The following is a 13,641-nucleotide window of genomic DNA, read 5'->3' as shown; positions in this document are numbered from 1 at the left end:
TGCTGTCCCCACTGCCTCTTCAAGAGAGACAGTCAGGGTTCAAGCAGGGCTCTTTCCTGAGAGAGGGCTGAGTGTGCCCTCTGCATGCACAACACCCCTCAGTACACACATATGCTTAAGAATATAACTACATTCATTTCTGAGAGGAGTGCCCTGTCTTTGCCCAGAAACAAGTGCCACTTGAGTTCCCTAAGTCTTCTGCCAACATTTTTCTGATTGTGGTACCTTGGTTATTCTGCCTTCATCTTTTCTTTTTGAGCTCTGCAGAGCTTCTAGATGATGCCTTGCGCTGTCATAGTCCACTAGCTTTCTGCTTCGTTTTGCAATGCGAGTCTGTATAGAAGTAGAAATGAAAGTCAGCACAAATAGCAGTTTTTAAAAAGCTCTTTTACCTATGTTGTCATTTTTTGCACGTATTTTTTGCATATATTTTTATTCTCCCTTATCTGCTGTTGATATCTTAATTACTATATCATGCAGGAACACGGATATGACAAAAGAGACAAATGAATAATCTTATTTTAAAGAAGGAATCTATTTACTGGTGATCTGTAATTATTTTTTTTTTTTTTGTGGGTGTGTCTTACAGGCCTTAACAGTGAGATATCAGTGCTAGGCAAGACTCCAGAATAAGTGAATCTGTTAAATTAATGGTAGCAACAACTTTCCCCCTTATATACAGTAGTGCAAATTTAATAATTAATGCACATAATTCTTTGCTGGTATTGAAAAAAAATGGTACTCTGACATATGAATAAAGAAACTGGAGTTCAGCACAATAGGAATTCTGGTTCACCTGCTATAATTTCCTAAAAGCTAAACAAAAGTCCTTTGGCACATACTGACTTTAAAAAGGTTTAAGCAAATTCCATATGCTAAGAGGGCATAAGCACAGTTTAATTTACAAGCAGGTTTGAGACTGAACGTCAGTAATGCAGGGATACTTTTATTACTTTTTCTTTAGTCCCTGCTGTAAAAGACAAAGGGGATACCTGTGTGATACCTATTCAGCTATCAACCATGACAAAGAATTTCCAGCCGTGTCCATACCATCTTGTTCAAATATAACACTATTTACCTCTCACATGTAATGACTCTTTATGCTCTCACATTTCATTCAGCAACCATCTCCCTGGACTGTACACCTGGACTGTAAACCAGACAGGCATCTGGCAGAGGGTAGAATCTATGTAACAGTCTCTCCTGATGTGTATTACAGATTTTTTTATAACTAATTAAAAGACAAAATCCACAGCATAGTTAGAAGGAAGATATTTAGATACCCACAGGTGTATCTAGCCAATAACAAAAGGTCTATTTTTTGTGGTGCAGTTGGCCTGGCATTCTAACATCTGAAGAGCTTAACGCGTCCCTGACGTCAATAAGAATTATCCCATTGAAAAAAAAAAAAAAGGGGGGGGTGGGGGAGTAGGACAAAACATGAATTGGTTATCTACAAATGCTAACTTACTTCCAAGTGTTACCACATGAAAATTACTTTTATTCACTTGCAAAATCAGTGCAGCCTAATGTCCAGGTGTTTGCTTACAGAACAACAACTTGTTCATTTCAGAAGACTTTCAGAAGACCATTTAAAAATTTTTGTATTTTTCTTTGCTTGTAATCTCACTTTCTATTTATTTGAGGACTCAATAGCAATTCTACAAATTGTCCTTTATAGGAAATCATTACTGTACTTTGATATCAGGAAACTGTCCTAGATATGTATCCAAGGTCAACAATGACCCATCCACCAGTTTTTGATGGAAGTCTTCCCAAAGTTCATCACATTTCTGTAAAGGCAGAAAAGAGAAAAGAGTGCTTAGTAATTTACTTCCACCCCAAATCTAGGAAAAATACAAATGTAATTGGCAAAGATTAATCTTTCTGAAGTTTAAAAATGTTCTTTGTGGTAACAAATCAGAGTGAATTCATTACAGAAATGAATGTTTTCGTTCTTTCAAATAGCTACTGCCATGTGAAAATAAGGATACCATGGATTCAAGGTCTTCCTCAGAGTTTCAAGTCCCAGAGGGTCAACAGTGTAGAATCTGAAGCTACCCTAATTCTTATGCCTAAATATGTTCACTTGTGATGAGCCTTCCTTACAGAGAAAAAAAGTACAAGTGAAAATAGAAGAATATATAAAATAAAGGAAACAACAAAGTGGGTTTCTCATCAATTACAAGGATTTTTATGCTTAGCTTTGCTTGGTCATTTTAAAAAACAGAAGCTATACAGACCCTGTCTAAGAAAGGTCTTTCCATCCTGTAAAGTTGTGCCATTAAGGTACATTTGATGAAATGGCTGAGACACAGCTAAGCCTTGCACTACTACAGAACTGATATGCCAGATATGAAACATGCCAACATCCACAGGCAAAATAAACCTCTCCCTGCTACCCCAAAGCTACAGTGCTTTCTCCCAGTCCCTTTGGTGCTTTGTGGTAGTCACCAAGGGATACCTCTTGCAGTTTTCACTTTTTTAAGATCATGTTAATGCAGCTAATGTGACAAGGAGCCCGTGGGGAGCTGGGTCAGATTCCTTGCCAGAAGCAAAGCCTGTTATATTGAGGAGTAGTGCTCAAGGTCCCTGGTTCCTAACTGAACAAATCATTAGCCTGTATTAAACATTCTGATCCCCCTTTTCTTTGCACATTTCCAAAATCACTGAACTCCCTCCTTGGATGGGAGGGAGGCTAAAAGGGATGAGCACTGCTCTGCAAGGCTCTTATCCTCCAGAAAACTATTCCCTAGTGTTTGTTTTTTCATCAGCTGCTACAGGGCACATTATAAATGCTGTGCGATGCTGGCATTCAATTCATTCATTTCCTACCCTAACAGAGTCCCTAATGAATTATTACAATCTATTAATCATAGATATATCTCATTTATTATCACAATATTTGAGCACAGTGGTCTACAGAGCAACATGGCATTAGACTGCAGCAAGCAACTGCCAGTCTTGTGAATTTGCTGATAGGTATTCTGGACAAATTGAAATCACAGAGGTTTTCTAAAAGTTAATGGGCTCAAAAAATATTGCTGAAGTGTTGCTTGAGTCATCATCTTTCCTACCATACAGAATAAAGTCATTTATACAAAATGATCCTTTATATCCTGGACTGCATAAGCACATCATTCTTTTATGCTCTAGGGTGAGAGATACATAAATATAAGTTTGTGATTATATAGGGAAAAAAAATCAGGACCAGAGATTTTGTAATATTGTCCACACTAGTCTCTTACTAAGAAGACACATCTCACAGTTATTCCTATATTTCATAAAGATTAAGGGCCAATTTTTTGCCCTTCCACACAAATTACAAATTTCTGAGTGTAAAATGTAATGGTCTACAGATACAAGATGAAGCACTACAGCAAGATGCAGAAAGAGATGTTCCAGCTGTTTGATCTAAAACATTATAAGTGGTATGGTGTCTTAAGTTCATTTGGAAGTTAGGTGCTTTTAAAACTAAAAACACATCATGCAGCAGCAAAGAAGGGCAGATGCTTTTCTTCCCTATGGCTACCACAGCATTATGCAGATTTTGGAAGGCTGATTCATCTCCCAGTTTCTTGTTAATTACATTATCCAAGAGCCCTTGCAAACTTCATGCCAAGTGGTTAAAAGCTGCACTGATGACAGTTTGTACTTTTTTTCACTGCCAGAACATTTGCTGTCAGACTTCTCCAAGAATTAAGGCTAAGTAGGCAATTCAGAGCACCTCAAAGTCAAATTCCTGCAGTGTCCTCTAGAAAAGCCCATTCTTCTCTAATCACTGCAGGAAGCTAAAAAGGCTAAAAGGCACTGCAACCTAATCTGCCCTTAAATTCCAGATTCTTGTCAGAGTGGGGACTGTTCCTTCAGATATCTTGTTTGGTGCCACTGCCTCAAGAGTTGTTACACAGCTCACAAGGATAAGCAGTTTTGATAATTTTAAACTGAACTAAGAATCCTGACTGCACACCTGGTGTAAGATACCTTGTAAAAACTTGTCAGTCACTAGCCATGTGGGCCAAATCTGCTTGCACTGATGCTGATCTCGCTGGGAGCTTGTGTCAGCTAGTTTGTAAAACACACGCTGCAAACGTAGCATCTGGTCAGCATGAAGTGCATTACACAATCATTTCCATGCTCAGAAATCAGGATTTAACATGCAACAAAGAATTAAGGTAAGTTTTTTTTATGTACATTTATCCTCAACAGCTCAGATAAATTCATTTGCAGCCAAAATACTTTTTCCCCTTTCCATGCATCTCACCTCTCCAATCATTTTCACATCTTCTCGTCCATACCAGTCTGGCTCATACACTTCATGAAGAGACTCTGTCAGCTTCTTTGAGGCATCTTGCATCCCTGTAATTAGACAGAAGGAGGAATATATAAATGCAAGCTACAAGAAACAGTTGCTACATATCTTTATTTTGACCCACATGTACCTGCTGTACTATTCCCTCTGGCATGTTTAGAATATCATTTTCAGGAGCTGAAATGAAACCTTATTTTCACCCCAACTCCCCCAGGTAACCAAGAAATGCCCCTCACAGAAGGATTAACCCATATTTATATGCAGAAACAAGCTTTGTATCAGATTAGGGATTCAATTTTCTACTCTGTACTAAACATGCATGAACATGAATAACAACTTGGAGGGTGGTTCTGTCTGCTAGAGACATGTAATACCCAGCTGAAAGACTATCACTGAAAAGACAATCAAATAGCAACCTGCCTTTGGTTAGTCTCAGCTCTTCCACCCTACTGAACAGTTTCCTGATTTGTCTGTACTATGGTGAGTACCATGCCAGTTTGTGTGGAAGAAGGGATGTTTCTAGGGCACAGTTAAAGTGGCAGCTATTTAAAGAAATTGCTGGCTATAAAAATGGAGTTAGGAGAAAAGCTAGAAGAGATCTGAGCAAAACAGAAATTGCTACCCAGAATGAAAGAGGTCACACCCAGGAAGAACATCTCAGGATTTCTCTCTTTCTTTGTTTTCAAAGATATTTAAGTCTCAGGAGCTTTCACATGTAGAGTGAAAATGGTTGAGTTTGTTATTCTTGTGCCCATGGTAATGATGTTGACCTAGAGGTATGTTTATAATGAAGAAAAGGACTGGCAAGAGCTGACACAGTACCCAGATTCCTGAAGTTGGGAAGATTGCCATAACAGATTCAGGTTTATGAAGAATTTTTGTCTTATATGTTCACCCAGCAGGCTTAGAAGCATGTGGAGCCCAGTTCTTATTCATGCTTACAACAGGGTGTTGTCTACAGCAGAGTATGCTAAGCCAAACTGCATTAGTCACCTCTGGAGGTCTTCCTATCACAGGTGAAACAAGAACAGGGACTACTGGTGGTTATCACTCACACAGAGGAGCTGGATTGAATGCAAAGTAACTTTAATGCTATTATGAGAAACACCCTAAATCTGTCTTCAGGGAAATCAGTTCAACCCCAATGGATAAATTGCTGTCCTCAGTGAAGGCACTGGGGTTTGTCTTTCCATTTTGATGCAGCACCAATACATTAGATGTTGAATAGTGTTCTGAATCCTCTGAAACCAAACTGATCTCATCTGCCATGCTAAGAGTCCATTCTGAATCAGTAATTTTAAAATGACAATTTTACTACAAAAATCTGAACAAAACTGTGAATGGTTTTACCTAACATTACCTTTTTAAATAAAAAATAGAAATTGACGTTTTTTTTTCTTCAGCCCAAGTCTGTTTGCTGCAACAAATCTGTGCTGTCTTGAAAATATCTCTAGTGTGATCTTCAGATTTAACTGCTCAGTGGATGAATATAGGAATAACGTAGATATTTCTGTTTCCTGCACAACGAAATGTTCAGGAGTGGATGAGGAGAATTCATATGAAACTTGTATGTCTAGAAGAGCAGACTTGATCTGCTCAGTAGCTGTTCTACCAATGTGCTCCATAACTCAAGATATGACAGGAAAATAAATGCAATAATGCACACTTCCTAATATAAAAATGATGGTCTATGAAATGGGTAGGATAGGAAAAGAAGATATTGAAAAGGCTGGAAGTAGAAGGCTGTTCTCAGACCTTGAGTTCAAGGCAGAGAATGCTGTAGGAAAGGTGGAGAATGAGTACAGAGGAAATTCTGGTGTTCAGAAGGTATAAGCAATCACCCTTAAATCAGCAGAACAGAGTATTTGAGCAATTCAGGGATTGTCTTGGGGGTTCTTTTAATGACAGAGCTCAGCTCAGAGCACTGGTATAGCACAAGAACATCAGGTGCATTTCTTCCTTTTCTCCTTTCATGCTTAATGCTTTGGATTGTGTATTACCAGGTAAGAAAGGGTTCTCAAATTAAAGTGGATTGGGTTATTTTTGCCTAGAAAATGCCAGATTACAGCAAAATACAGATGATCTTCACATATATTTCAAGGCAGAACTCATTTAAAATCTCTAATGGCACTGCAAATTAATCAGGTCAGGAGGTAAGGCAAAGCCTTAAGCACTGTATTGACATGCTTAGGAAGGCTACTTGTGTCCACTCAGGGTGAACACACAGATCAGAAATATTTGTGCACGTGCTCATGCTTCATTCTTTCTGATACCTGAACTTCTGCCCTTAAGCAGGCTGTGTGCTAAACCTGCCATGTACACCCACTCCTATAACAGGCAGGCCAGCACAGCTGCTCACTAAGCCCTCCAGCAGCTTGCAAGGTCACAGACCAGGCTTGGGGAGAGCACCTTTGCCTACACAGATTCGGATTTTAAGTACTACAGCACTCAGGCATATATTTTCTTAGGGGAATAAGTAAAAGACACAATATCCCACACTGGAGTTGTAACAAAGCTGCACAAACTTTCGGGTCTAAGAGTCTGGTAATCCTTCATGTTACCACACTCTTGTAAAAGCCATCAATCAAATCCCACTGTAGCGTGAGGTAAATGGGCATCACAGTACTTGGTTCTTTTAGTCAGCAGCTTCAGTCTGAAATTTCCATCCTACTCCCCTCCTACAGCATGTGTACTGCAATATCGCCCACACATGAGCATGTAGGTAAATATCAGTCCAGTGGCTTCCTGCTCTTTTTCATGCTTGTGGCCATAAACTTCTTTTTTAATTTGGCTGGTTTTCACTGAGAATTATTTCTTACCCACTGATGCCTTTTATGCATTATTCAGCACTAAATTTAAGAGGATTAGTATCTCAGCCATAGACTGCAGGCTGTCCATCTCTGCTGTTTTTAACTGCTATTACTGAGAAAGAGCAATTACTTAAAGTAAATCGTGAAAGTACTAAGAAATGTAGGAAGAATTTGGACTGCTGATGAACAGTTAGAAATTCATATTTAATGGAAATTGTTTCATTTAGTACCACTTATTCTTAGTAATTGGGTCACTTGTTTAATAACTACAAATGCCAAAATAATTGAACGGCTTAGGAAAAATGATGCTAAATAATCCAGTTACGGATGTCTGAGGCTTTCAAATGCAATCATCCCTCTTTCTACAGGAAACAGCCTCTGTCCCTGGAATCCCAAGGGACTCCTGGAGGCTGCCACGTGGTAGAGATCCTGAGGCTGGTGATGCAGTGACATTCTCACTAAGGACCCTGCACCTCCAATACACTCCCATGAAGACTGAGACTGGCCTGAGACTCCACTTTGGTCATAGGATTCATATACTGAGGAGTTTCTTCACTCCTCAGCAGAGAAACCTAGGCTAAATCACAGAGCAAATTCAATTTTCTTGATGTACTGATGCACCTTGCTCTGGATCCTAATATTAAATTATTTGAGTGGGGAAGAGAGCTGCAGTCATGGTTCTCCAGGGAAATGACCTATCCTACCATGAGGATTGTAGCTGTTATGGTTACTCATTAGAATTTCCACTGGAGCAACACAATCGTTTCACAATTCATTACTGAATTTTACAGAAAGATGATGAATAGTTTTATTGCTTAGAAATTACATAATTGATTTTAAGATTTGTGTAGCTGAAGGATATGGTAGTTCTGTCAGCCCTAGACTGACAACTAGGCAGCAAAACTGCTTGCAGACTTCCAAAACTTCCCCTTCCCTGGTTACTATTTCTCACTACTTTAAGCCACGTGAACAGTACGGTGCTTCTTTTTCTTGATGCAAGATTCCTTTTTACCTCTGTCATCCTGTCACCTGTATGCAGATCCAGATTTCTCTCTCTCCATCTGCACTGCTACTTGCAAAGAGCTCAGGGGAGAGAATGGGAGGCTGATTTAGGGTGTCTTTAACAGCTGGCCAATAAACATGTTCAAGCTTTGAAAAGCTTAAAAAAAATATTAAAAATCATGAAGTAGAGAACCCTGACACTTGTTTCCAAGGCGACTGGAAGAGATGGAAGACTGGGACATGAGGTGACTCTAGCTATCAGGGATTGTACAGTCTCATCAGTACAAACACCACTGATATGTAGCAGTTGCTAAATTACCTCACAGGTGAAATAAAACAGCCCATAAAAGCCATTCACAAGTTCAATAGCTTTATGGCATGGTTCCTCTGAGTCCCTGTGTACCAGCAGTGAAGATCAAGATCCAGCTAAGACTAAGAAGCATCTCAGAGGTAGAGAAATCTGAATACAGAAAAAGTGTTTTGAGAATATATGATACTAAACCCCAAACTGTCAAGAATATTAAAATGAAGGGCTGGAGAGCCACAGGGAGGTTCAACTGACCATTCCTTGTTTAAATTTTGCCTAGATCTTGTACTGTCAATATCCAGGCACTCAAAAGTCATGCAGCAAAATGAAACATTATGGTTTACAACATACCAGCTTCATAAAACGCTTTTAAAGTTAGCTATTGTGCTAATTCCCAAAGCTCTTTAAAATGTACTGCTTTCTCACCTGTAAAAGGATATCAAGTGCATTATTTTCCAATTATATGGTGGATCTTTATTATATGATTTTTTTCCCTGCAAAATGAGCCACTGAAGGCAATGTGCCTCCAAGGCTCAGAAGTCTTAGATGCAGAAATCCCAATCCAGTGCCTAAATATGTCAGTTCTCATGCTTACATGCATAGCTACCCCAAAATCTTTTCATGATTTAGCCCTATCCCTCAAAAAAGACAACAAATAGAACATAGCAGTTGCTGGATCTGCCTCTGACATGTAAAACCTGGAAAGATCTTTGACACTGCTGAGCCACTAGGCTTTGGGGATAGACCAGCCAGAGCTGTATATTGTGGATTCCTGTCTCTGGCTGTCCTCTTGCTCCAATATGGGGAAGCTGTGCCAAAGTACCTTCCAGGGATGCCTTGGTGGTTTGTTGGCTTTGGAGAATATTTTAAAGGCTTATGACTGGAGGTGGGGGATTAAGAGGTGAAGAAAATGAGGTGTCAGCAAACACCTTTCAGTCTCAGTAAGAAAAGTAGTCCAAACTATTCCCAAATATGGACTTAAAGGCTGCAACAGAACAAAGCTGCTGAACAGAAAAACATGGCTAAAAAGACAAAAGGTACACCATGAAAAAATTAACACCAAGTTAAAACCACAGCTTGGCACAAAGAGCGGCCTACTTGAGAGTAAACCAGCTTTCTTCCCCACCTGCCAACAGCTGCTGATGCTTTATTATGACACAGTGATTTCCAGGGTTGTTAATACTCATTTGTAACATTTTTCCCTGCTGGTCTGGAGCCAGGTTTAATATATACACATATCACACACAGATATATTTATCTCAAGAAGCCATTACTGTCTCTGTCAGTTACAAACTCTTAACTGTCTTCCCTTTAACACTTGGCTCCAAATCCTCCAAAAAGAGGAGGCATGAGCAAGAGAACACTCTACATATGGTGCTAGGCTGAGTATGCTGGCTTTACCAATGTCCAGTAGGATTTAAACAGCTGTTTATTTAATGGCTGATATTTAAGTGCCAACCAGTGAGCTTCTGCTCTCTCCAAAGAGATCACAGTTGATTTTTTAACTTACAAAAAATTAAAAAACGCATCAAGCAGTCAGAAGTACATGAGGAATCACGACTGAAAAATAAATCACCTTTGATGGCTGCTAAATATCCTTTCAGTTCTCTCTGGAGTCTGGAACCCTCTGCCTGGAAAAGAAAAGAAAAGAAAAAACAAACAAAAAATGCCTTAAATCATGCATACAGTATTGTCAAGCTTAACAAGAAAAACCAATTTCAGGATTTATCTGATAGATAGCGTCCCATGTTGCAAGCATGCATAAGTTCACACAGAAAAGGTGGCCTGGCCAAGATGCTATGCATAGTGTCCTCTCTTGGCTATTATTTCTGTTTATTTTACCAGTCATCTGCACAGTGGAGGTTCCAACCAAAGACAGACAGGTATATTTCATTGCCAAGGTGCAGTTAAAGTCAGCCTGGCCAATGTCCTAACCTGAAACAGATAGAGGTGTAATCAAGAGTTTGTACCTCTGCTGGAAACCACTCAGATCAGACCAATCTAGGCTTGCAGAAAATCCATGCCCTTATATAACTGGCCTACTACTTTTATAAACAGTTTTTCCAAGTATGTTAACATTTTAATATTTTGCAAGCAATTAACCGCTAAAAAACAACAGCAGCAGATTTTTTTTTTTTTAGCTTGGCTATTGTATCTTGCAGTCTGCTGTGAAATCTCAGCTGTTTCTTTGGCAAATGCACCAAAATGATCTTCCTTTATCTTATACCAGCAGCCTTTGAAAAATTCAAAACAGACAAAATAAAGTAGGTTGCTTTACTTTATCTCTGACCAGACCACAAGTTGGACTTCACAGCCCCTAGGTTTTGCAATAAAATCTGTGCTCCACATTGCTAAGAAGATGTTGTCCAGGACACGTTCAATAGCCTGAAGATTTTGGAAATTCTCCATGTATATCAGTTCTCAAAATCCTTCAAATTATTTATTTAAGTAGATGGAAACTATAGGAACATCAGCTTGCAGTCACATTTTTCACATACAGATACACCATATGGAAAAATCAGCTGCAAAATATGACTGACTGCTTTGGAGTTGCTCTCGTATTTTCATGTGAAAGTCAGAGCCCAAAAGGGTGCATGTGTGAATACTTTAGAAGGAAGAGTCTCAACTGGTATAAACTCTTTTAACTCCATATAAGTCAAAGGACTTCTGATGTTAGTAAAGTATTTGCCATCTGCGGCAGCAGTGCTCAGAGCATTCAGACACAGAAAATCATAAGGAATTCATGTTGAAAGAGATCACCTGGGGCTTAGTGTCTGTCTACCTGCAGCCATGTTAAATCCACATGGTGGCTCTGAAAAATACTCACTTGCCTCACCACTACATGCATTGCAATTACATCCACCACACTCACTTGCCTCTTCCAGCTCCCTCCAGGGAACTGAAAGCTTTTAGAACTGGACCAGAAACCCCCAAATTTCAGTGCACTGTAAGAAAATCACAATTGTTTTAAGATGCTGAAAATATTAGAATAAATAAAAATTTGAGTGGGCTTAGAAAGCAAACTGAATTTGTTTTGTGAGTTCAGTGAACAGAAGGTTGCTTTTACACTAATATAATATAAAGCAAAACTTCTTTTTATACCTAAATCCATGATTTGATTAAATTCTGAGCACAGAAATAGACCCACCAGGGTGATACATGAGAAGGTGCTTGTAATAGCAAGGGCACAGGAGCATCCAGCTGCTCACCAATATGTCTCTGGTTTGGAACCATACTCAATGCTCCAAGGAAAGGCAAACCCTTCCCTTACTTTGGGATCAAAGCTGCATATCAAATCAGGTGACAGACAGGAACAGGTTGAGTAATCAGTGGATTAAACATCACGTTTAATTACTTAGAACATGATAGAAAGCTCTGAAAGCAGTGGTAGCTTGATGTTGTGTCCCCTAAGAAAATATATAAATGGACATCTTAATACTGTTTAGTAAAAAGTACTACCTTAGCACATCATAACAACACACTTGACTGTTCTACATAATCACAATGGCATCCCAACATACTTCAGAAGATGACTTTTTTATTTTTCTACTTCTTTCTGTGCTAGAATGGGAGGCAGAGTTGACAAAAATTGCCTCTTTTTTCTATGTGAACAACAATCAGCGAGGAAAGGAGATTGATCCTGGGGGCACAATTTCTTGCTCTCAGATCTGAAGAGGAGTATCTGTAAACACGTGACAGGAAGAGGAGGGAAGTTCCCCTTTTATGTATGCCAGTGTCCTGCTGGAAGGATCCCTGGTACTTCGAGAAGTCACATGAAAGTACAGAAATTATCTTTCCCATTTCTACCTTCTTTGGCCTGAGCACTTGCAGTCAAAGTGGAAGTAGACACAGTAATTTGATTCTTCATCATGGTCCAGCTGAACAGGTGCCCACACAACAACAATTTTCTGATGTTTCAGGAGCAGCAAACTGCAGAACAATTTTCTGATGCTTCAGGAGCAGCAAACTGCAGAACCCTATTAGCTGCCCTCAGGTCCAGTTAAAGGTCTATAGTTACTCATACACCGGTTGCTTTTGCCCCTGGGCCTAACCGCCATACCACAAATGGCATGCTAGGGACTCACACTGCTCAAACACTATGTCTATAACTGCACTGTTGTGTAGTTTCACCGCTGGTCCTCCTAAACCACTATGAGACCTGTTGTGGTTGGTTAGCGCCGTGCGTCATCAGCGACTGCTGCTCAGGCAAACATACAAGGAAAAGTCAAAGCAGTGAAACACGATGCAAACATTTTGCCATATGTGCTGTTATGAATTCTGACAATTCATTCAAAGGAATAATTTCAACATGCATCTCCCTCAGTCCAGTCTATTATCAGGTCACAAAACACTGAACTTTCTAAGGAGCATAGAGTCATACGAATTTCCCCTCGTTAGCAAATGTTGCATGACCTGACACTTGAAGCATTCATGGGCAAGGGCCAGCTCCCACTGAATTCAAGAGATAATCTCTCATTTCAATGGCCATGCAACCAGACACTTATATAAAATTGAAATTGCTTCGAAAGTCGAATCACAGAATCACACAATAGTAAGAATTGAAGGTACTTCTGGAGATCACATAGTCCAACTCCCTTGTCAAAGCAGGATCACCTAAGGCATGTGTCCAGGTGCATTTTGAAAACCTCCAGAGAAGGCTCCACAATCTCTCTGAGCAGCCTGTTCTAGTGCTCCAGAACCCTCACAGGAAAGAATTTTTTTCTTAAGTTCAAATGAAACTTCCCCTGTTGTACTTTGTAGCTGTTGCCCCTTGTCTTATCACCGAGGACCACTAAAAAGAGCCCAGCCCCATTCTCATGACCTCCATCCTTTTGATACTGATAAGCATTGATAAAATCCCCTCTCAGCCTTCTCTTTTCCAGGCTAAAGAATCCCAGGTTTCTCAGCCTTCCCATGTAAGAGATAATCCAGTCCTCTAATCATCCTTGTGGCCCTCTGTTGAACTCTCTCCAATAGTTCTGTCTCTCTAGAGCTGGGGAGCCCAGAATTAGACACCATACTCCAGATGTGTTCTACACCAGGGTAGAATTGCAGGAGAGAAGAACCTCCCTTGACCTAGTATTTGCAGTGTAAAATCTTCACCCCTGTGAATTCTGCAAAACTTGCCTCTGGTCTACGCATTTTGCTGTGGTAAAGTCACTGTTCCTGAAGATAGATACACTTTTACCACCTCACAGACTAATTGGTTT

At 39.7% G+C, this 13,641-nt stretch overlaps 1 protein-coding gene across 1 annotated transcript in view; it reads right to left on the bottom strand.

Annotated features, from left to right (window-relative positions):
• AMPH (amphiphysin) overlaps window positions 1-13,641 on the bottom strand; it is a 111,849-nt gene that overhangs the window by 41,469 nt on the left and 56,739 nt on the right. Inside the window, exons 3-6 of the mRNA XM_054384757.1 lie at window positions 10,008-10,062; window positions 4,265-4,359; window positions 1,698-1,793; window positions 226-333 (exon numbers count right to left, since the gene is read on the bottom strand). Of these exons, the coding sequence (XP_054240732.1) occupies window positions 226-333; window positions 1,698-1,793; window positions 4,265-4,359; window positions 10,008-10,062 (354 nt within the window). The remainder of the gene's footprint in view (window positions 1-225; window positions 334-1,697; window positions 1,794-4,264; window positions 4,360-10,007; window positions 10,063-13,641) is intronic.

This window comes from Indicator indicator, chromosome 11 (genome assembly GCF_027791375.1).
Source record: "Indicator indicator isolate 239-I01 chromosome 11, UM_Iind_1.1, whole genome shotgun sequence".
Taxonomy (NCBI): domain Eukaryota; kingdom Metazoa; phylum Chordata; class Aves; order Piciformes; family Indicatoridae; genus Indicator; species Indicator indicator.
Note: the sequence above shows the minus strand (reverse complement) of the source record. Positions and strands in the feature narration are given on the sequence as shown.